A 24,913-nucleotide genomic window follows, 5' to 3' on the forward strand; every position below is an offset into this window, starting at 1 on the left:
AAGCTGGTCCGAGAAAATGAAGCCCTTCGAGCCCAGATTCAAAGAATAAAGATAGCTGCCGAAAAACCGGGGAGGAGCCAAGCAGACTAAAGAAATATAAACAGTCTTAGGCGGAAAGTACGTGAGTATAGGGATAATTTGGAAAAGTCTGAAGGTAGACAGGAAAGAGCCTGAGCAAAGTTGGTGAAGAACACAGAAGGACGGGCAGAATTTGTTTAGAAATTAAAAGGAAGATATGATAGAGAGGTCACAAATCTAAAGAAGAATCTAGCTGTCCTCGAGAATGAAATGGCTAAATAGACAAAGAACTTCAAGGCAGAAAGGGAACATTGTTATGCATTAATTGCTCGTCTGGAAGAGGACATGCATCAGTTGCAAGAGCAAAACCATAATGACACCCAAGTTCCGGAAGCTAGGTCTCAAAATATTGGTCGCCTGCTCCAAGAAAAAGGCATCATTAGAGAGAGGATTAGAGGAATTGCTGACTACATTGTCATGAAATGCCATGAGTGTGAGGATATGACTAGATCCACTTTCTTCACGGCGTGATGACTTTGTGAGGCCCCGTGAAAAATTTCCACCCTAAACCCAAAAGCTCATAGTGGAATTAGGATCATGCGTTAGAGATTTGGAAAAATCTTCGTGGCGAGCTTGCTCGCCGAGGTTTGGACCATTTTGGACTGATCTATGCTATAAAAAGTCAACAAATAATGTTTTCCAAAAATTCAATTTTGTGGTCGAGAATGTGGTCGCATATTAGGTATGCGGACCGCATAATTGCCGCAAAGTGAGTCAGTGTGTTGGTCAAATTTGAGGTTAAATATACGGTCCATTATGCGATCGCATAACCGATATGCGGACCGCATAGTCGTCGCATAATTTCCTTAGGATTTTGTAAGGAGCAGTTCTGCGGTGCATTATGCGACCGCATAACGGGTATGCGGACCGCATTTCTGCCGCATACCCAGACAGAATGTTCAAATTTTGGGAACACTTTTGTGGTCCATTATGCGGGCTAAATTTCCACTTTGCGATCGCAAATGCGATCGCAGACCTGACTCGGGGCTCCAATTTTCTAAATTTTAAACTCGACTCCTTATTGATATATTCGGTGTTATAGCTCATTTAAGCATATTTCCTAATGCTTTTAGAGAGAGAGAGAGAGGGTCGTAGAGAGGGAAGTGCTTCCCATCAAATTACTCCATGAAACCTTGCTAAATCTTTGAAGATAATGAAGTGAGGGCACCTGAATCTTCATCCCATGAGGTAAGACTTCATTACCTCAGCTCTTGTTCCTATGATTAGCTATAAGGGATCACTAGTGAAGTAATTCATGGGTATAAGAATGAATTTCTTGCATGCATATCACACCATAGAATATTGAGAGGTAGTGAACTAAAAAGAAAGCAAGAGGGATATAAAATGATAGAAATTTCTCTCAAAAGGGCCTAAGATCACAATGCACCTTTAGTGTTTGATAGTATGCTCAAAACAAGCTAGAATCTCAATCTTGTCTCTAATTCTCGGTTTAATTTGTAATTCTTACACAATAGATCGAAGTGCTAAAGTTCCAGAATTTTGTAAGGAATAAGGAAACTTTTATTGAGTTATGTATGGCTAAAACCCCGTCTTTTAGAAATTGAACTTCATCGTTGGTTGTGTGAGTACGGTAAGATTAAATTGAATTGTTGTATTGATTGCTATTTCACATGACTTGGTGTTGCAACCTTATATGCGTGGAGACTGTGTCTCAAATTGATCAACGTGCTATTCTTGATAATTTGAAAAGGTGCAAGGACTATGAATCATGTATCGAAATTCTTAGACCTTAGATTGAAATTGAAGTGCGTTGTTGTGCCATTTACATGGAGTCTCATCAACGCCTACAACCTTATTTGCTTTTGTGTGCCATACTCTCTTGAATTACAAACCTAATGTTTAAAATGGGAACAATGTGAAACGTGAATTGTGGAATGTGAAAATTGTGGCCCAAGTGTCGGTAAACTAATACATGTGTAACCAAAGATTGGAGTGGGATGAATAATGGAAAATAGTAACGCCTCGGTAAGGCAGCCTAGCCGATCGGGCTGTGAACGGATGCCATGACATATACACATGGAGATTATGCATTGAAGATTGAAACTAGAAAGTGTGAATAGAATATTGGTAACGTGTTTGGGAGATGGCCTAGCTGATCGGGTCGAGATCGGACTCCACTCAAGATAGCGGTGGTAATGTGAATGATGTGGAACAATATGTTATGCCCAACTAATGGCTATGGAAACATGATGTGAAGGTTGTGTAATTATTTCGTATTGATAATGTTGTGATCGTTTAAATCTTTGGAGTGATACCTATGATTTCCTTTTTTTGTGTATGAAAGTTCTTTCTAATTTGATGGTGTTTAGTTATGCATACTAGTACTATTCCATGGTACTAACGTCCCTTTTGCCGGGGGCGCTACATTTTTAAATGAATGTCGGTGACTCCATAGCAGATAGTGCCGATCATGTGTAGTAGAGCATCCTTGTCTCAAAATTTTGGTGAGCCCCTTCCTCCCTCAAGGGGTCATGTGGTACACCTTTTGTTATAGACATCCATTTTGAGGTATAGCCGGGGCCTTATTGTCAGCGTTGTTATCACTGTCTTTTGTATCCTTAGAGGCTCCGTAGACGTTTGTGTGGGTTATGTACGGGTATTAGATAGGTCAATGAACCATGTTGTAACCTTGTACCCTTGCTTTCTTTTAAACTATAACTATATGGAATCTTGGACACTTAACTACGATTTAATGTTGTGATATAAAATGAACTAAAATGTTGAATGTACTATCTTTCCTTGTCTAAATAAATGAAAGCATGGTTTCCCTATTCATATTGAATTGGATGGGTAGTGCTTGATGAGGCTTGCTCAGTTGGGTTCACTCGATTGAGCGTTGGTCGCGCCTCCCGAGGTTGGGGCGTGACACTTTTGTTCTCTAGAAAATGGATGACCTGGATCGCCTCCAAGGAGATCTTGCGTGTAGGCCCGTGCCGAGACTAACTGATGTCCCGCAGGCCCCTGGAGTAGTTTTGGAAGTACTTATGTATTCCTGACTTTTCTTTTCAAGTTTGTATTTCAGTATCCTTTTAGAATCTTTTTTGACTCTGTTTTAGTTTTCCAGTTCTTAAGTATGTATGACGGAGTCTTTGTTATATAGAAAAATTAGAAGTTTTTATTTTCATAAAAATTTGAAAAACTCCAAAAAAAATTTATTTCTTTTATTTTATTTCGCATTTATCCCTTGAACTACGTGATGATCTGATTCACGCAGCGTCGTTATACGTAGGCAATTCCCATTGGATCCAGTCATGGTTTTTACATAAATAAAATAAAATAAAATAAAATGATGATGAAAAGAGAACACAAGGAAAAGAGAGAATACAAGAATAAGATAGAAAACAATAATAAGAGAGAAAACAATGTCAATAAATAGTGCAAGGAAAAGAGAGCGATATAATGAGAAATGCAAAAGAAAAGAAAAGATTTAAAGATCTGGAAGGTCACAAAAGCCGGGATGAGACACACAACCACTACAAGACATGTAGAAACACATTTAACTATCTCGGTGCATTGCATTCCCCATTGTGCGGCTCCCTATGTGTTAATTGTCTCAAACTAACCAGTTTGATGTGTATGTTATTGAGACCAGGTTCTGTTTTTATAGTGGTTCGTTTTGTGGTAACCTGGCTTCACACGCTTACTTTACAAGATCCAAGGAAGTGTCAAAATGTCGTCAGAGAGTCATCTACCAACAATTCCCATCCCAGAGGATAGCCCGTTGTTGGTTATCCCAATGTCAGAGTCAGCGACTGCTAAAGAGAACAGGGCATTGTGCCTCCGCATGTTGGAAATATGGTATGCTTGGTATAACGGTAGAGAGTCGCCTAGTGCAATACCTGGTTTCCCTGAGCTGATTCACAAAACAAGAGGAACCTCCAACATCCCTATAAATTACCCGAACACCCCACTCGGATACCCCACCATGTCAGCCCATTTCGCCGGAATGCCTTCTAAGGTTCGCCCCCAGTCACTGATATCCTGAGTGGCTTCTAATATATTCACCGCACCACCAACCTCGGCTACGGTATAGCCAACATTGCCCAGGCCAAGCTTTGAGACGTCATCCTTTACTTTCCAAATACCACTATTTCTATCAGACATGACTCATTTCACCACAAACTCTTACCCCCAACAACCTCGATATGAGTTTACCGCGGGACAAGAGAGAACTATAAAGAATCCTAAGACAGAGGAGATCACTCAGAAAATGAAGAGCTTAGAAGAAAGTCTCAAGAATATACAAGGCCTGAGTGGCTAGAAGACTGTCTCCTATGCTGACTTGTGCATGTTCCCGCATGTTCATCTGCCTATCGGTTTCAAGACTCCCATGTTTGAAAAGTACGATGGACATGGCGACCCCACAACTCACCTGAAGAGGTATTATAATCAGTTGAGGGGAGCGGGCGGAAATGAAGAGCTCCTAATGGCTTACTTCAGGGAGAGTTTAGTCGGAATTGCATCCGAATTGTATATGGACCAAGACATCTCCCGTTGGTACATATGGGATGACTTGGCCCGAAACTTTGTCAGATAGTTCCAGTACAACATGGACATAGCTTCAGATAGAAACTCTTTGTCCAATTTCAAGAAAAGTCTTCGGAGAGCTTCCGAGAGTGCGTCGTCAAGTGGCGTGAACAAGCTACCAGGGTGAAACCCTCAATGGATGAGACCGAGATGGTCAGTGTCTTCTTGCAAGCCCAAGAGACTGATTACATGTAGAACATGATGTCCGCTATGGGAAAGCCGTTTGCTGAGACCATCAAAGTACGGGAGATGGTCGAAAATGGTTTGAAAATGGGTCGTATCCTGAGCCAGTCGGTTATAAGAGCTATTTCTCAAGGAATCCAGAGCGGGTCGGGGGGTGTAGCAAACAGAAAGAAGAAAGAAGAAGTGGCATGATGGCCTCAAGTCTGAGAAACCCCTATAAACCCGAGGCTACTTTGGTTCCTCTTCAATCCCCCCGAAACATTATTACCCTTACCAAGATGCAGCATATACCATGACTCTTCAGCTTTATGCAGTGATGAATGCCCAGCCATACGCTCGGCCACAACAATAGTATAACTAGAACCGAGATCCACCTCCCAGAAATAACCCTCCTCACCAAGCTCCATACAATCCCCGTCCCCCATAGAATAATTTTCTATATAACGCCCGTGACCGTGAGCCGCCTAGAAGACCAACTTCACACCCATTGGTGAATCATATTCCATCCTCTTTCCAAAGTTTGTCCAAATGGGTTTGTTACAGCCCATACCTCCGAATAGGCAAAACCCGGAGTCACCTTCCTACAAACCCGATACTCGATGTTCTTATCATTCAGGGGAAAAAGCGCACAACACTTAGGATTGTTAGACTCTTAAAAGAGCGGTTGAAAATATAATAGAACAAAAACGGGTAGTGCTGAGGGATGAAGAGGTCCCCAATGTAACCAATAACCCATTGCTAGCTCACAACAATGGGCCAATTATCGGGATGATTTGTGAGGACAAAGAGTTCGACCTAGCTTTGAAGGCTATCATTGCTATTGTTGATGTTGAAAAGAAGCCCAAAGCGGCAGCAAAACAAACTAAGGATGAGAAGAAGAGCAACTCCATTTGTCAAAGCATAGAAAAGGCTGTGGAAACCAAGATAGGGCCAGTACCCCTAAAGATGCAGTTCTTTATGTTCCCAGGGCCCCCATAAAGAAACAGCTTGTGTTGAGCCCCCCATAAAGTTCGAGCTAAACAAGGTTACACTGAAGGGACCTAATATGTACGTACGAAAGGGGACTTATGTGGCACGGGGGCCGGTAATTTCACCCAAGCTGAATAAGCTCGTGGCTATCCGCCGTGCACCATAGAAGACCATGAAGGACCCCACTGTCATCCCTTGGAACTACAACAAAGAAGTAGTAACGTACAAAGGAAAGAAATCATAGGGGAAGTCAATGAAACAAACCCGTTTGTGAAGTACCTCAATCTAGAAGAATTGAACAAGACCAAACAGAAGCATTTTCCGTTTAAAAAGCCAGGTAGTGTTGAAGAGGCAGAAGAATTCTTCCGAAAGATGAAAGCTATGGACAACGATGTAATTCACCAACTCCAGAAGTCTGCCTCGCAGGTCTCACTTTTTTCTCTACTGATAATCTTGAATGAGAATCATAAAATGCTGATAAAAACCCTTAACGAGGCATATGTTCCGGTCGAGACCACTGTTGAGCAATTGGAAAGAATGGTGGAATGATTTTTTTAAGTCAATCGGATCTCATTAAGCCGAAATGACTTGCTTTCGGAAGGGGATGACCACAATAAAGCTCTTCATTTGACTGTTAAGTGTGAAGGATACTACGTGAAAAGTTATGTTGGATGACGGATCTGGGGTTGACATCTGCCATCTCTCGACCTTACAGATAATGTAAATTAAGACTGAAAGAATTAGACCCAACAAAGTTTGCATATCTGCTTTTGATGGCGTCAAGAGAGATATTATCGGGGAGATTGATTTGATCTTAACCATTGGCCCTATAGATTTTGAGGTAACATTTTAGGTTTTGGTCATGGACATCTCCTGCAATTTTCTCTTAGGAAGGCCTTGGATCAATGTGGTAGGGGTCGTACCATATACTATCACCAAATGGTTAAGTTTGAACTTGAAAACCAGGAAATTGTGGTCCATGAAAAAGATGAGCAATCAATTTACAAGGACACGTTAGTCCTATCTTTGGAGGCCAGGGAAGGTAGTGAACACAAAGTCTACCAAGCTTTTGAGATCATGGTCGCGGACCTGTGTGAGGAAGGAACCCCGTGTCCTCAACCCTTATTGTCAAACGCGTCAATCATGGTCGCCAGTGAAATGATCAAACATGGCTACAAGCTTGGGAAAGGGCTCGGGGGATCTTTGCAAGGCATTACAGAGCCTATTACTTTTACTACTAGTGAGAAATTCTTCGGTGTGGGTTTCCAGGCCACAAAAGCTGATGTAACATGGGCTAAAAAATGTAAGAACTATGGGTGGGTCCTGCCTCAACCGGTCCCGTATCTCTCCAAAACATTCATCAAGCTAAGATATATAGATGAAGAAGACGAGGCCTTCATGACCGAAAAATTTTAGGACATCTGTGGGGCAATGAGGCAAATGTTATATGAGGCTCATATGGTCCAGTCGGTTGAAGGATCAAGCACTACTGAGGTGCAATATATGGGGCCCAATGCCAAGCTTCAAAATTGGAAGGCTACTCCGTTCCTAGTCAGGCGGGAATCCCTGTAGTTCGGTTTTGCCATTTTTTCTGCATTCCGAGTTATTTCAGGGTGTAACTCGAATGTCTTTAGTTTAATGTCTTTAAAATTCTAATGTAAACCCTTCTATCTTCAAATTCAATGAAATGAATATATTTCATCGTCTATGAATCTCTTTCTTTATTCTTTCTGATTTTGTTATTTTTCTTATTTCTTCTTTCAGTTCTAATAATGCGGACTTAAATAACATGACATGCTTGCGGACTTCATGCCCAGATCCTAACACTCTTTCTAACTGTGAAATAATGAATTAAGAACCAGAATATGATGAAGATGAGGCTTTTAGGGAAATAAACCAGAAGTGGATCAATTTGAGAATAAGCCTAAGCCAAACTTAAATGAAATAAGCCAGTTCATTTGGGTAGTTCGGAAGAGGTCCAGGAAACCATGATAAGCATTCTCACTAATGAAAGAACTAGGGATGCATTGATACAACTTTTGTTCGAATTCAAAGACGTGGTTGCCTGGTCCTATGATATGGCAGGACTGAGTATTGATTTAGTGGTGCAGAAATTGCCAACTTACCCCAGTTATTCCTTGTCCAACAAAAGTAGAAAAAGTTTATAACGGACATCAGTGACAAGATTAAAGAGGAAGTCACCAAACAGTTGAAATTGGGTGTGATCCGAGTGGTCCGATACACCACATGGTTGGCTAATGTGGTTCCAGTGCCAAAGAAAGATGGGAAAACCCAAGTGCATGTTGATTATCAGGATTTGAACAAAGCCAGCCCTAAGGACAACTTTTCATTACCAAACATCCACATCCTTGTAGACAACTGTGCCAAATATGAGATACAGTCTTTCATGGATTGTTATGGTGGGTATCATCAAGTTCTAATGGACGAAGAGGAAGCAAAAAAGACAGCTTTCACTACACCTTGGGGTACTTACTGTTACAGGGTCATGTCGTTTGGTTTAAAGAATGCTGAGGCAACTTACATGAGAGCTATGACTGCCATATTTCACGACATGATGCACCAGGAAATTGAGGTGTATGTGGATGATGTGATCATTAAATCAAGAACGCAGGATGATCATGTGCGGGATCTGAGGAAGTTCTTTGAGCGTCTACGTAAGTATGACTTGAAATTAAATCCATCTAAATGTGCATTGGGAGTTTCGTCGGGGAAACTTTTAGGGTTTATACTAAGTTAGAGGGCTGATCTAGATCCAACAAAGATAAAGTCTGTTCGGGATTTGCCTCCTCTGAAAACCAAGAAAGAGGCTATGAGTCTGCTGGGTAGGTTGAATTTCATCAGCAGGTTCATTGCTTATTTGACTTCCACTTGTAAGCCCATATTTAAGCTGTTGAAGAAAGATGCGAAGATTAGATGGACAGATGAGTGTTAGGAAACTTTCGACAAAATCAAAGAATATCTGTCGAATCTGTCAGTGTTGGTTCAATCCGAGACTGGAAGGCCTTTGTCTTTGTACATGACAGTGTTAGAAAACTCTTTTGCATGTGTTCTCATGCAAGATGATGTGACCGGGATGAATGAACAAGCCATATACTGTTTGACCAAAAAGTTCACCAGTTTTGAAGCCAAGTACACTTTGTTGGAAATAACTTGTTGCGCCTTACCTTGGGTCGCTCAGAAGCTTAGGCATTACTTGTTGGCCTACACCACCTATCTCATCACCATATTGGATCCTTTGAAGTACATATTCAAAAAGTCAATGCCCACAGGAAGGTTAGCAATATGGAAAATCCTGCTCACCGAGTTTGACATAGTCTATGTCACCCGCACGACAATGAAAGCTCGAGCCTTGGCGGATCATTTAGCTGAAAATCATGTTGATGATGAATATCAGCCTTTGAGTACTTACTTTCCGGACGAGGAAGTAAAGTTAGTTGAGGCAATTCCAGAAGACGCCAATGCCTGGAAAATGTTCTTTGACGGAGTTGTGAATGCAAAAGGTGTCGGGATTGGGGCACTTTTGATTTTGCCTACTGGTCAGCATTATTTGGCCACGACCCGACTTTGGTTTTTCTGTACAAACAACACTGCCGAGTATGAAGCCTGCATCATGGGCATAAACATGGCAGTCGATCAGGATGTGGATGAATTGTTAATCATGGGAGATTCTGACTTTATTATTCGACAAGCTCAAGGTGAATGGGAAACTCAAGATATCAAGCTTATCCCATACATGCAACATGTGTAAGATCTTAGCAAGCGGTTCAAATCCGTCGAGTTCAGGTGCATTCCTCGGTTTCACAATGATTTAACTGATGCACTTGTTACTTTGGCCTCGATGCTGCCATATTCAGGCAATGTCCATATTGACCCACTGGAAATCCAGATTCGAGAAAGACATGGTTAATGCAATGCAGTTGAAATAGAACTAGATGTTCAACCATGGTATCATGATATGAAAAGATTCTCGAAAACAAACGAATATCTCGAACAAGCTAGTGGAGACCAAAAGAAAACCATTAGATGGCTCGCTAGTAGTTTCTATTTGAGTGGAGAAGTCTTGTATAAAAAGACTCCAGATCTGAACCTTTTAAGATGCGTGGATGCCCAAGAGGCCCGAAGGATCATGAATGAAGTGCACGCAGGAGTGTGTGGACCCCATATGAATGGATATGTCCTTGGAAAGAAAATTCTTCGGGCGGGTTATTACTGGATGACTATGGAAAAGGATTGCTTCAGTTTTTTCCGAAAGTGTCATCAGTGCCAGGGACATGGCGACTTGATTCATGCACCGCCTTCAGAACTGCATCCTATGTCAGCACCGTGGCCATTCGTTGCTTGGGGTATGGACGTCATTGGGCCGATTGAGACAAAAGCTTCAAACATGCACAAATTCATCTTAGTTGCCATTGACTATTTCACAAAGTGGGTTGAAGCAGTTACTCTCAAAGCCGTCACCAAGAAAGCGGTGGTGGACTTCGTGCATTCCAACATTATCTGTCGTTTCGGTATTCCTACAACTATCATTACGGACAATGCTACATATTTGAATAGTCATTTGATGAGGGAGGTATGTGAATAATTTAAGATCACGCATCGGAATTCTACCCCTTATCGGCCCAAAACTAATGGTGTTGTTGAAGCAGTGAACAAAAACATCCAGAAGATTCTTAGGAAAATGATTCAAAGTTCTAGACATTGGCATGAAAAGTTGCCTTTTGCATTGCTGGGATATGGCACAACCATGCGCACATCAGTTAGGGCAACACCCTACCTATTGGTTTATGGAACTGAATCTGTAATACCCGCGGAAGTGGAAATTCCATCCCTTCGAATCATCGTTGAAGCTGAGATTGAGGACAATGAATGGGTCAAGACCCGTCTAGAACAGTTAACCCTGATTGATGAAAAGTGGATGGCCGCAGTTTGCCACGGGCAGTTGTATCAACAAAGAATGTCCCATGCCTACAACAAAAAAATGCAGCCTAGGAACTTTGAAATGGGGCAACTCATTTTGAGACGTATTATCCCGCATCACAAGGAAGCAAAAAGAAAGTATGCCCCAAACTGGAAGGGTCCGTACATTATAAGAAAGTTGTTGCAGAAAGGGGCACTGTACTTGGGAGACATTGAATGAAATAACCCTGAAACAACTGTCAATGCAGACGCGGTCAAAATGTATAACATTTAACCCTTCTGTTGTACAAATAATCTCCGATTGGGATGACAAAGGCTTTCATTCTCGCTACCCAAACACTTTTAACCTTTTGTAAACCCTTTGAGCCGGTTACCTTTCTTTGACTACCCTCTTTGGAATCCAAAAATGTTTGGAATAAAAAAAAGGAAAAGAAGAAATGACGAAAAAAACAAAAACAAAAAAGAAAATCAAAAACGAAGTTCCCTGAACTACGTTCGACTTGATTCCGAAAGGATACGTAAGCAGCCTCTCTCTGGGGTTCCGTCACACCAAAACAAAAATCCACATTTCCCCAAAGTTGAAACTGGGGCAGAATTTATTATGGTTCGGCGATGGTTCGAATGAAAGGTTCCAAAGTCGTAATTCAATCCAAACTCTTTAAACCCTAAATCATATTCAAAGTCCTTCTGATCAATCATTAATGACGTTCAAAATGGGAGGATGTTGGTTGCTTGGATATGATACTATCAAATGAGAGAAATAAAATGAGAGAGTCTTATTGGTGAAAATCCACACGAGAACCGTAAGGCGATGGAGAGCAGAGAAATTGAAAATGAGAGAGTCTTGTTAGTGAAAACTCACAAAAGAGCACTATAAGGCAACGGTGAGAAGAGAAATGAGAGAGGTCGGTTGGTGAAAACCTGCAAAGGGCGCCACTGATCAAAAAGGAATTCCTTACAGCCATCGGCACTGATAGAGTCCTAGCAAGGTTTATCGATTTTGAGGTATGAGTTATGATGGGTTTATCAGAGCTGGATGGTAAGTGCAGATCGGGTATCCAGTCCAAGAAGCATGTCATGTCTATTGAAGTCTGCATGCACTCCAGATAAGTCCTTCTTTCCTTTCCCTGAAAGGGACACTTCTCGTTTAAATTCATTATCCTGCCCGTTGTTTACTTTTCTTTGAATCCCTTTCGGTCTAATTCTCCTCCGAAACTAATACAAAGAAAAGATAGCAAGATTGGTTTTACAGGGCTTTGCTGATAAAAGCTAAAATTCAAGAAAAGAACCCAACCTTAGCAGGTGCATCAAGTCGACATCAACTAGCCATGTTGGCCGATGCTCCAGAATCAAAAACTCTTGAAAATAAAGGAAATCAAAGTCAAGTGCCCATAAAGGCAAAATAAGATGGAAAAAGGCCAAGCCCTACACGGGTTAAACATTAGGTGGAATTTGGGGAAGTCAAGTCCCCCGAGGTTTAGAAATTAAACCAATTTCTAAAGAGCGAGCGAGCAATGGAGATTTTTATTGAAAAAGTTGGGTCGAGATCAAGTGATTGAAACAATCAAGGACACAAAACCAACAATTGTTTCAAATTGACAAATTGCTCTTTGATTTGAAAACAGGAAAATAGGTGCAGTCCAAAAGAACCTTGCAAGAAGAAGGTGCAACAAAAACAAGGCATGCAGAAACCAAAACGGTTCTGCAGCAAAAGTTAACCCGAAAAGGGAAGTCCATTTTTAAACTCTTCAGTCATTCTCCTAAATAAAATTAAAAGTGAAATAAAAAATAAAAAAAAAAGAAAGAAAAGAAGAAGAAAAATTCAAAACGATGGTAGCCTAGGGTCTCTAATCTCTAGCTACGTTTTTCCAACATAGGGTCGTATTCCCTAGTCGTTGCCAGCATAACCTGGTAGTCTTTTCCAGTATAGGGTCCCACTCACTAGTTGATCCCGGCATAACCCGAGGACTTTTCCGGCATAACCCGATGACCTTCCCTAGCATAACCCGAGGACCTTTCCAGCATAGCCCGATGACCTTCCCCGGTATAACCCGATGATCTTTCCGGCATAACCCTATGACCTTACCCGGCATAACCCGATGACTTACTCGGCATAACCCGAGGACCATTCCGGCATAACCCGATGACCTTCCCCGGCATAACCCGAGGACCTTTCCAGTATAACCCGATGACATTCCCGGCAAAACCCAAGTACCTTTCCGGAACAAGCCGAGGACCTTTCCGGCATAACCCGATGACTTTTCTGGCATAACCCGATGACCTTCCCCGGCATAACCCGAGCACCTTTCTGGCATAGCCCGATGACCTTCCCCGACATAACTCGAAGACCTTTCCGACATAACCCGATGACCTTCCCCGGCATAACTCGATGACTTCCCTGGCATAACCCGAGGACCATTCCGGCATAACCCGATGACCTTCCCTAGCATAACCCAAGGACCTTTCAAGCATAACCCGATGACTTCTCCGGCATAACCCGAGCACCTTTCCGGCATAACCCGACGACCTTCCCCAGCATAACCCAAGGACCTTTCAGGCATAACCCGATGAATTTCCCTGGCATAACCCTAGGACCTATATGGTATAACCCGATGACTTTACCAGCATAACTCGAGTACCTTTCCGGCATAACCCGATGACCTTCCCCGGCATAACCTGAGGACCTTTCCGGCATAACCCGATGAATTTCCCTAGCATAACCCGAGGACCTGTCTGGCATAACCCGATGACCTTCGACGGCATAACCCGAGGTCCTTTCCGGCATAACCCGATGACCTTCCCTGGCATAACCCGATGACCTTTCAAGTATAACCCGATGACCTTCCCCGGCATAACCCGAGGACCTTTCCAGCATAGCCCGATGACCTTCCCCGGTATAACCCGAGGATCTTTCCGGCATAACCCTATGACCTTACCCGGCATAACCCGATGACTTACTCGGCATAACCCGAGGACCATTCCGGCATAACCCGATGACCTTCCCCGGCATAACCCGAGGACCTTTCCAGTATAACCCGATGACATTCCCGGCAAAACCCAAGTACCTTTCCGGAACAAGCCGAGGACCTTTCCGGCATAACCCGATGACTTTTCTGGCATAACCCGATGACCTTCCCCGGCATAACCCGAGCACCTTTCTGGCATAGCCCGATGACCTTCCCCGACATAACTCGAAGACCTTTCCGACATAACCCGATGACCTTCCCCGACATAACTCGATGACTTCCCTGGCATAACCCGAGGACCATTCCGGCATAACCCGATGACCTTCCCTAGCATAACCCAAGGACCTTTCAAGCATAACCCGATGACTTCTTCGGCATAACCCGAGCACCTTTCCGGCATAACCCGACGACCTTCCCCAGCATAACCCAAGGACCTTTCAGGCATAACCCGATGAATTTCCCTGGCATAACCCTAGGACCTATATGGCATAACCCGATGACTTCCCCAGCATAACTCGAGTACCTTTCCGGCATAACCCGATGACCTTCCCCGGCATAACCTGAGGACCTTTCCGGCATAACCCGATCAATTTCCCTAGCATAACCCGAGGACCTGTCTGGCATAACCCGATGACCTTCGACGGCATAACCCGAGGTCCTTTCTGGCATAACCCGATGACCTTCCCTGGCATAACCCGATGACCTTTCAAGTATAACCCGATGACCTTCCCCGGCATAACCTCAGGACCTTTTCGGCATAACCCGATAACTTTCCCAGCATAACCCGAGGACCTTTTCGGACTAACCCGATAACTTTCCCGGCTTAACCCGAGGACCTTTCCGGCATAACCCGATGACCTTCCCCAGCATAACCTGAGGACCTTTCCGGCATAACCCGATGACTTTCCCCGGCATAACCCCAAGACCTTTCTGGCATAACCCGATGACCTTCCCCAGCAAAACTCGAGGACCTTTCAGGCGTAACCCGATGACCTTCCCCGGCATAACCTGAGGACCTTTTCGGCATAAACCAATGACATTCATTGACATAACCCATTGACCTTGCCGGCAAAAACCGATGACTTTCCTAGCATAATCCGAGGACCTTTCTGGCATAACCCGATGGCTTTCCCGGCATAACCTGATGACCTTTCCGGCATAACCCGATGACTTCCCCGGCGTAACCCGAGGACTATTCCGGCATAACCCAGTGATTTTTCTAGCATAGCCTGGTAATCTTCCCAACTTAAGGCCTCCGATCCCCATTTGATTTCATTTTAGATATAGGGTCTCCAATCCCTAATCTCTTTTTCTCAAGGATACACCATCCTGATTTTATTACTTTCAATAAAGGAATAGTTTAGATCTTGCTGTAATAACTCACGAATTTTTCCTAATGAAAACTGGGGCAGAAACATTTCGTTCGTTTGTTTGATTTGGTGTCTGAACATGTTTTTACCATAAGGCATGAGGTTTGAGATGACCAAAAGAAGAAGTCTCAATCCAAATAAAAGAAAAGAAAAACAAGAGGAGAAGTGAACTCTAAGTGTAGAAGCGGAAAAAGATACAAACTGCTCAAGATATAATTGAAGTCACAAGCCTTGCATGTCCCACCTTAATGCGAAAAGCTGAAGAAGAATGAACAAATGATTGCAGTTAATGAGCATCAAGATTCAGATCAGAAGTCTGCATGAAGAACCAGCCAAGACGCAAGATCAAGTTTTAGAAGGTTTATAGATAGGAATTTTGTAACTCATAGTTGATATGCTTAGCTAGTTTAGCTTTTCATTTTTCATTTTGGTGTAATAAGGAGCTCAGCAAGCAGAAACAACAGCAACAGTAGTGAAATCATAGTTTCTCGGTAGTCCTAGCTACCAAAACTTCCAAAACTACACTAACCTGATTCCTTTATAGCCAAGGATATGTAGGCAACCTCCGAAGCAAGGTTCGGTCAGACTTTTTCCAAAAACTCCTTCCCATGGAGTTTCAAAAGGGCAAAAATCGCTCGTAATTGCTCATTTTATCTTTGCCCGAAAACCCTTCGTGTTCTTAGCAAAGAGGCAGCTGTGAGCATGTGATTTTTGCCCTAATCAAAATACTCCTATAAAATTAAAGAAATAGATTTTGTCCCAATTATTTGCAATTTTATTGGATTTTTGTAGGATTTTATTAATTGTTTACATTTTTGTGTACGTTTAATTTTTATTAAAATCATAATAATGCCCCAAAGATGTCAAAAAATATCATGCATTGCACATTATACTTTGTGTTCATATTTTAGGATTAATTAGTTAATTAATTGCTTTATCAAAATGAAAATCACAAAAATTGGCTCATTTTTACATTTTAGCCTTTAATTTTAGATTAGTAATTTTTCTCTTTTTAATTTAGGACCAACTAATTTTATAAATATTATAATTAGCTAATTAGCTTAATTTTATAAATTAGATTAATTTAGGATTTTAATTAAAGAAAGAAAAAAAGAAAAAAAGAAAAGAAATTAGAAAAGAAAAAAGGGGTTTAATTTGAAATTGGGCTAAACCTTATATCCAAATCAGTCCAGACCCAAGACCAGAACCTTTCAAAACCAAGTCCAATACCCACCCTCCAAAGACGACCTTGTTTACCCCCGTCTTTTATCTCAGCCATTAGATTCATTTGATCCAATGGCTCGGAATTAGTTACCCAATCCCATATAAAAATGTCCGAAAGCCTCCCCCTAACCCTAGAGACCAATTTCCATTCCCCATCTTTAACCTAAACCCTAACAGCCCCCAAATTCTCTCCACCGGTGCTGCCTCAAACCACCTCCAAACTAACCCAAATCGATACCCTATACTCCTCAACCTCCCCCTCGTCATCAAGCTATTACCCTATTCCCCAAAATCCCCGCCAAATGCTCTAAAAATCGAATCTAAAAAGAAGAGAGAAAAAGCATCGAGTTTCTTCTTTTCTTTCTCTATCTGATTAGTTAAGTTTCAAGGCTTGAGTTGGTCTGAAATTTATGCTAGTCGGTTGTTCTTGGAAAGAACAACCGAGTAGCGTTAATTTCGGGTCATTTGGGAGGGGTTCGAACCCATGTTTTGATCTAGTGCTGTTGTAATTATCGCCTTTGTTTCTTTTCTCTATTTTTTATTATTTCAGCTAGATTAATACCTAAGTTTCTTTTGAGAATGATTTTATGCTTGCATGACTATTCGGTTTTTTCTTCCATTTTTTGTTTGATTTTTCCTCTCCTGTATTCTGCAATTAGTTAGTTTTAGTCATATTTCCAAATGTTAATTTAGTTAATTAATCTATTTTGATTTATAAACTGAGTAGTTTAATTTTAGGATTTCTTTGTAGTTTTCTTTTTAATCTTGGTTTGATTGTTGTTTAGATGGTTGGTCAATTAAATTCAATGTTTTCTTAGGGTTAATTAGATGAGCATTCTTATTATCTGATTAGGTCAATATTAGGGTTTAAATTGCATCATTTCAACTTTGTTCGTCATTTGAATCTGGACCCTGATTCCTTATGTCCTGGTCCTTGTTTGCCTTGATTTGTAAATCATTAGAAACCTGTAGGGTCCTAACTGAACTAATAGAAAGTTAGGATAATTTTTAGAAAAAATATCTAGGAAGATGAAGGTTCTCTGGACATTATTCTCTGTCACATGGATAGTTGGACATTATTCTCTGAAAAATGGACAACTGGACATTATTCTCTGTCACAGCAGTTGTACCATTCAATGAATTAGGGTAGAATATTCTTTGATGTTGTTTTGAATATGCACTCTATAAAAAGAAAAGAAAAGCTGCACTCTCACACACACTCATTAGATTTCAGAACCCTAAAAAAAGGCACAAAAAGATTCCGCTACTATTCCATTGGTGGTTGGTTCGATTTTTCTTTGATTTTTAGCAAAAACTTAGAAGATCTTCCCTGAAATTTCTGGTTTGAGTGTGGATCAAGTTGAAGCTGTTACTGCTGTTGATTAGTTGTTGTTTCCTATTCATTCCTTGCTGAAGTTGTTATTTTCATTGTCCTTTGTTGTATCCATATATCTTCACGAGCCTTGAAGTGATAAAAATGGAATTGTAGCATCCTGTTTTGGAATATGAATCTAGATTTTTCTTTTTCTTTGTTTGCTGGTTGTTTTTTGTTGTTCTCTCATTCTTGTTTTTGAAATTTCTTTTCTCAGTTTTGATTAAGTATTGCTGACATTGATGTTCCACCCTATAGTGAATTCACAATGTTTAGGTGTTTAAGGTTAAATTAGTATAGTTGTTTCATGTATGGCTTGACAGCATGCTAGGCTTAGCCATTATAACTTTTTGGGACGTTGATAAAAACTGTGGACTGTATATAGTATGTATGTATTTAAATTGTTGGGTATTATTAGTTGAATCACCTCCCAATTTCAATATGGTTAGATTAATGGCATGTCTAGATCTAGGATAATGCATGAATGAGTTCAGAAATTGAGTTTTTTTGCTATATTGATCTAGTGAATTTAGTAATGTGAACTAAACGATCATATTGAATCATGCTATGCCTGTCTAGAGTCAGAAATTTTATCATGTCTCTCGAATTGTAGCAGTATTAAAGTGATTTCATGTTTAAGTTTAACGTGACTTACGAATAAGTAGTGTTTAAATCTTTTATTGTTAATACTAATAGCATGATAATAGTTAGACTTAAAATATGCCTCTGATTTGTGTTAAAATTCTTAATACTCTAGGCTGCATGTGATTTGGAGGAATTTGAGTCTCAAATGGGCCTGGCATTGGCGCAGATGAGACAGCCCAGTCAAGTTTCGACCTAGGTCCCTTCTACCATGACCCAATTTCCGTTGGCCGAATCGAAATTGCAAAGTTAACCAGTCCTTCTGCCCCGCTTTGTCCTCTTTCTTGGGCTTAATTTTGAGCCCAGTTCCCACCAGCTGTGATGACCCGACCAGTCGTCTCATGAGTTACCACTCTGTTTCCCCCATTTCTAGTTCTTTATGCTTTTTTATCCGTGTTTAGTAATATCAGATTGGTCGGATCGAATCCGGAATGATTTTGGTAAGGTTTGAGACACTTAGTGTATTTTAAGGAAGTTTAAGTTGAAAAAGTCAACCAGATGTTGACTTATATGTTAGAGGACTTGGATGTGAGTTTCCGTGGTACGGTTAGCTTCAGGAGGTGATTTGTGCCTTAGGAGTGTGAATGGAATGGGTTTTGGAGGTCAGGAGTAGATTTAGGCTTGAGTTGGCGAAGTTGATATTTTGGCGATTTTCTATTGGTAGGAAAGATTTTTATATAGGGGTCGGAATGGAATTCCAAGAGTTGCAGTAGTTCCGTTGGGTCATTTGGGATGTGCGTGCAAATTTTCAGGTCATTCGGACGTGGTTTGGTTGGGTTTTGATCAAAAGCGGGAATTCAGAAGATTTTAAAAAGTCTAGCTTGAATCTGAGGTGTATTGGGCTATTTAATGTTGTTTGAGGTGTTTTGATGATTGGGACAAGTTTGAATAAGGTATTAGGATGTGTTTGTGCTTTTTTTGAGGTCCAAGGGGCCTCGGGGTGATTTCGGATGGTTAACAGAGAAGTTTAGACTTTGTTGCAGCTGCTAAAATTGTTGCTTCTGGTATTTTCGCACCTACGGATTGGGGACCACAGGTGCAGCGCCGCAGAAGCGGCATTTGGAGAAGTTGTCAGGAATAGTAGAAGCAGATGGAATATCGCATCTGCGATGGTGTAGATACGGAATGTTGATTGCAGATGCGGAAAAGGGAGTTTAAGTGAGGACCGCAGATGCGGTACCACAGAAGTGGAAATATAGCCGTAGATGCAAAAAGTTCTGGGCAGAAAGTATAAATTGTGGCCTTCGCGAATTTTGAGCTATTTCACCATTTTTATCTTGGCTTTGGAGCTTTTTGGATGATTTGAGAAAGGGATTTCAAGGGAACTTCTTTGAGTAAGGAATTTAGACCTAAAACTCGTTCCTATGCTATTATTTCACGGATTAGAGCTAGAAATTATGGAAATTAAGGGTGAAATTTGGGGAAACTAGGGCTTAGTGTTGGAGACCTTTGCTTGACGATTTGAAGGACCATTTGTGGTCGGATTTCTAAACTTTTGATATGTATGAACTCGTGGGGAGATAAGGAACCTATTGATGTAAAAATTATTGAATTCCGAGATGTGGGCCCGGGGATCAGGTTTTGGAAATTTCTGGATTTGTGCCATTTATTGATTGTTTTCGCTTGGTCTTTGTTCCCTTAGCATATTTTGACATCCTCGTTCTGAACCGAGCTCTGTATTTGACCTCGAGGCCCAGAATCGACAAGCCCGAGGCCCCGAATAACTAGCCTATCGGTTTGATTATAGCTATCTCCTTAACTTTACTTTGCCTCTAAGTCTCACACATTTAGCATCAACTGCTTAACAAACTAGCATAAAAATAGAGCACGTATTTTTAGAGTCCCATATACAAATTTAATTGTTATAACCATTTTCACGGTAAACAAAGATGGATTAGATTGAAGAGTTTGTAAGAGTTTGTGCCCTTGAAAAATCGGCCAAAAATGTTTTAGGGTATGAAAAGTTGTAAAAATGAATGAAATCCCATCAAAATCCCATATAACTGGTCGCAAATGTCGCAATTGCGACGGGAGCTGTGAAGCTCGCAAATGTGAACCAGGCTTCGCATTTGCGAACATGTGCATTGTCTGATTTCCTCGCAATTGCGAACAAATTGTTGCAATTGCAATAACCTACCCTACCCTGATGACTTCACATTTTTGAAGGAAGGTTCGCAATTGCGAACATGGCAGGCTTGGGCTTTCTTCGCAAATGCGATCAAATCCTCGCATTTTCCAAGCCTGTTGGGCTCGCAATTGTGAAGCCTGACCTGGCAATTGCGAGATCAGAGCCTGCAACACAACTGAACCTGCAACAGCCATTTCTCTAAGTCCAAATTCACTCTATGGCCTAAATAAAACTCACCGAGCCCCCAGGGCTCCAAACCAAACATACACACAAGTCCAAAAATATCATACGGACTTGCTCGTATGATCAAATCATCAAAATAACATCAACAACTATGAAATAAACCTCAAATTCATGAAATCACTCAAGAACATTGAAATTTCTATTTTCTCAACTATAGGTCCGTTTTATAACAAACGAACTCCGATTCTTAAAAAATTCCACAGATTCACCCAAATTAATATTTTAAACTTGCTTACCGTGAAAATTGTAATAATAATTAAATTTGATTATGGGACTCTAAAAATACGTAATCTATTTTTATGATAGTTTGTTAAGCAGTTGATGATAAATATGTGAGACTTGAAGGTAAAATAAAGCTAAGCAGGGATCTGCAATCAAACTGATATGCTAGTTATTCAGGGTCTAGGGCTTGTCAATTCTGAGCCTCGAGGTCGATCACAAGGCTCGGCTACGAGCTATCGAGGGTAATCGGGGTAGGGCTAACAGTTACAATAAAATTAATGAAGGCTCTTCATGGCCAATGATAGGCAACAAATGATGAACAAATATGAAGATAATAAATGAGAGCAATAATATCGAGAAGGTATATTAGAGAGCACAGAGAATATTCTTGTATATTTCGTGTGGAGTAATTGGTGCAACCAACCTTTACAAAATGACAAGGATCCCCTTTATATAGGAGGGGAATCCGATCAAAGTACAATAAACATTGATTACAAAGATAGGGAGAAGTGATAACTAGATGGAACCCTGATTCGGGGTCGTAGAGTAGCCCACCAGGCTCTGTCACTCCTAGTCGTGCACCTAGAGAAGTTCCCATTTCTACCATTACCGAGGTCGTTGTCATCCTGAGTCTGAGTATCGACGACCCTCGAGGGAGGGTACTCGGTCTGTGATTTCGAGCCTTCGAGGTGATCTTCCATGACGCCTTAACAACAAGAAATTGGCCCCTCCGATTTTTTCGTATACAGATAGTCCCCGCGTTTCGTAGAGAGGAGCGACAAGAAATGATTTTGACATCCGATTCTTTGGGATTCCTGTGATGGCATCATACCGATGATGAAAACTCATGACGTAAGCTTTCGTGATAACCAAGGCATCTCATGGACTTGTCTTCTTAGCATCATTCAATGCACTATCGATTCCCATTCTCCAAAGCGACAGTATTGCCGTAGATTCGGTTTTAAATAGCGCATTGATTGCGCCTGCCGATCCGTTTTTCAAAGGTATTGATGGCAGTGCTAGCCATACTATCTCCCCTATATATGGGGGCCTTCCGAAGCTATCTTCTTACCCAAGTGCCTTTTAACATCTATCCATCATTTTCTCCTCACTATTTTCCTTCATTGTTAACCACCATGTTTGGGGTTCATGGCCTTAAGGTTGCATGGCAGCATTTTGGTCGCTTGTGTGACGGCCATCTGCCTGAACTTCCCCTTGGCGTACAAGATTATACTATCTTGCCGTTGTTGTTGTTGTTGTTACGACTGCTATTGCTGTTGCTATTGGATTGAAGTGATGATATAGGGGGCTGACTTTTTTCGATTTAGAAGGATGTTTGGACTCTACCCCGCTGCTCAGGAGAGTGTTCAGACTATACACCACTGCTCACTCTCCTACCCGGGCCTGGTGTGGCACTTTATCCCTCGATTTTTTTCCCAAGGGATAAAATGGAACAACCAGGCGCTGAACTTGCACGGCACGATGTCCCGGAATGTGCACTTGGAGCGGCCATGCAAGTAGGATTGATGACCGCCGAATATTCAACCTTTGGCTTCGGCGGTCTATGTCTCTCTTTTCTGCCTCTTCTGCATCACCTTCCTCTTCTTTGTCTTCCCTCTTTCTCTTCTTCATCTTCTCCTTCGAAGATATTATTTCGTAGGATCGAGATGGAACCTAGAAGAGGTGGCGATCAAAGGTATCACCGTCGAGGATGCATGCTCGATGGGGTGGTTCTAGGAGATGATGCTACCAGATATGAACCTTCGAGAGTAGATTAGTGTGTATGATGAAATTTGGGGGGCCGATTTTCCCTTGACATAATACTCCGAGGGGTGATCTCGGAAGCACGATATCTCAAGTCAGTCGCTTCCCTCAAGGTCTGTCGATGCTCTACCAAGGATAATGTCGGCCGGAGCCCCGATGAACGTAGAAATCTCCCGAGGAATGCGCCTGGGGTCGATCAAGTCTATTCGAGCGGCTCGACATCAGCTCACATACGACATAAAGCTAACCCTGTTGTCACATCCCATTCTCTTTCATCACACAACGTATTTTGTACTAAGCTTGATATTCCACTTTCTATAAAAGAGGGTCACTAACGCCTTGTAAAGACAGATCCAATTATCCTACTCAAGTGCAATAATATCTTCTCTCTATTTTCTTCTCTAATTTTCTTGTCCCCATTGGCTCGAAGCCACTTATCTTCGATTACTTTCTTGTTTGTTCTTTGTTTATCACTTGGTACTAGCCCGAAGCCATCTTCATATCCATTGCGTTTTTACTTGTTCTTCATTACATTGCTCAATATCGGTCGCAAGGATCCTTTCTTAATCATATCCTTAATTGTTATCCCATTCTCGGCTGCCCCCGATAACTCGAGCTGGACTCGAATCTCAACCCTGATGTCCCCATCGACAGGTTCTGCATCGGGGAAACAGGCCCCTTCAGTTTGGTAACTGCCCCGTTTTAGCTTACACTTCATCATTAAACTTTACGTTCTTAGCATCATTTACTCTAACAACTAGCTCGAGAATAGATCACGTATTTTTAGAATCCCATTTACAAATTTAATTGTTGTTACTATTTTCACGGTAAATAGTTTGGCGCACACCGTGGGGCTAAAAATAATAGTGATTATTTTCTTGCTGGTTTCATTATACAAATACACATTATCTTTCACAATTTTTTTTGTCCAAGATCCTTTGATTTCAGGTCAAAATGTCTGGCTTGGTAAATAGAGTTGAAAACGACAACCTCGAAAATCACGGGGATAACGGCGTGGCTGTCCCAGCTGCTGGAGCACCCCCACAGAATCCTTATATCGCGCCCGGATCGATCCTAACAGACGCAGATTCGCAGAACGCATAACAAGTCGGCAAAACTTCTCACACCAACAGGAGCATACGACACGGCGACCAACAGGAAGCTCAAAAAACCCCGGCCCGGGAAGAACAAGAAGTTAGTCTTCATATTATTTTTGAAATGATGCAGGCACAGCAACTGGCCATTGCTCAGTTGCAAAGCCATCCGAGAACCCCCAGCACAGCGGCACCAGAGATAGCTCCCCCTGTCAAGCGAGTACTCGAAAGGTCAAGCAATAACGGTTCAGTGGCTGACCCCGCCATAGTAAAGATACTCGAGGACCTCACCAAAAGGATCAAATCAAGGGAGAGAATGATTGCAGCCAATGATAAAAAGGTCAAGACCTACAACTGTAGGGTCGATCAAATCCCAGGTGCACCCCCGATCCTCAAGGGTTTGGATTCGAAGAAGATTATTTAGAGGTCGTTCCCCGAGGAAGCGACCCCGAAGCCCATCCTAAAAAAGTTCAGAATGCCGGAACTCCCTAAGTACAACGACACCTTTGACCCTAGAGAACACGTCACTTCCTGCACCTGCGCAGTAAAATGCTACGACATAAAGAGTGATGAGATTGAGTCCGTATTGCTAAAAAAATTCGGAGAAACATTTTCGAAAGGGGCCATGATGTGGTATCACAACTTGGCTCCCAACTCTATAGATTCGTTCGCCATGCTAGCATACTCCTTCGTAAAGGCACATACCGGAGCCATCAATGTAGCAACGAGGAAATCCGACGTGCTCAAAATCAAGTATAGAGAGAATGAGATGCTGCAGGAATTCGTATCACACTTCTAGATGGAACGGATGGGGCTGCCGCTAGTCTCCAACAACTAGGAAGTACAAGCCTTCACCCAAGGCCCAAACGAACAAAGCTCGGTGGCTTCAAAACAGCTGAAGCAGAACCTAATCGAATATCCAGCCGTGACGTGGTCAGACGTCCACAACCGATACCAGTCAAAGATCAGGGCCGAGGATGACCAGCTGGGAGCCCCTTCGGGCTCAGTGTACCCAAACAAACTCCTGGAAAAAGAGTCAAAACCAAGCAAATAAAGGTACCAACCATACCTCGAAGACAGAAGGAACGCCCCTAGGCACAAACGACCCCGCAACGATCGGAGGATAGATCGAGGACGGGATCCTAGGGGATTCGTCAACAGGACCAGGTTCG

At 41.9% G+C, this 24,913-nt stretch overlaps 1 protein-coding gene across 1 annotated transcript; it reads left to right on the forward strand.

The window, feature by feature from the left end:
* Nucleotides 1–10,018: 10,018 nt before the first annotated feature.
* On the forward strand, nt 10,019–24,165 carry LOC138875346 (uncharacterized). Its single transcript, XM_070154170.1, has 3 exons — nt 10,019–10,267; nt 10,388–10,669; nt 23,875–24,165. Exons 1-3 carry the CDS (start codon nt 10,019–10,021, stop codon nt 24,163–24,165), a joined length of 822 nt encoding a protein of 273 aa, XP_070010271.1.
* Nucleotides 24,166–24,913: the final 748 nt, after the last annotated feature.

Source organism: Nicotiana sylvestris, chromosome 8 (assembly GCF_000393655.2).
Source record: "Nicotiana sylvestris chromosome 8, ASM39365v2, whole genome shotgun sequence".
NCBI lineage: Eukaryota > Viridiplantae > Streptophyta > Magnoliopsida > Solanales > Solanaceae > Nicotiana > Nicotiana sylvestris.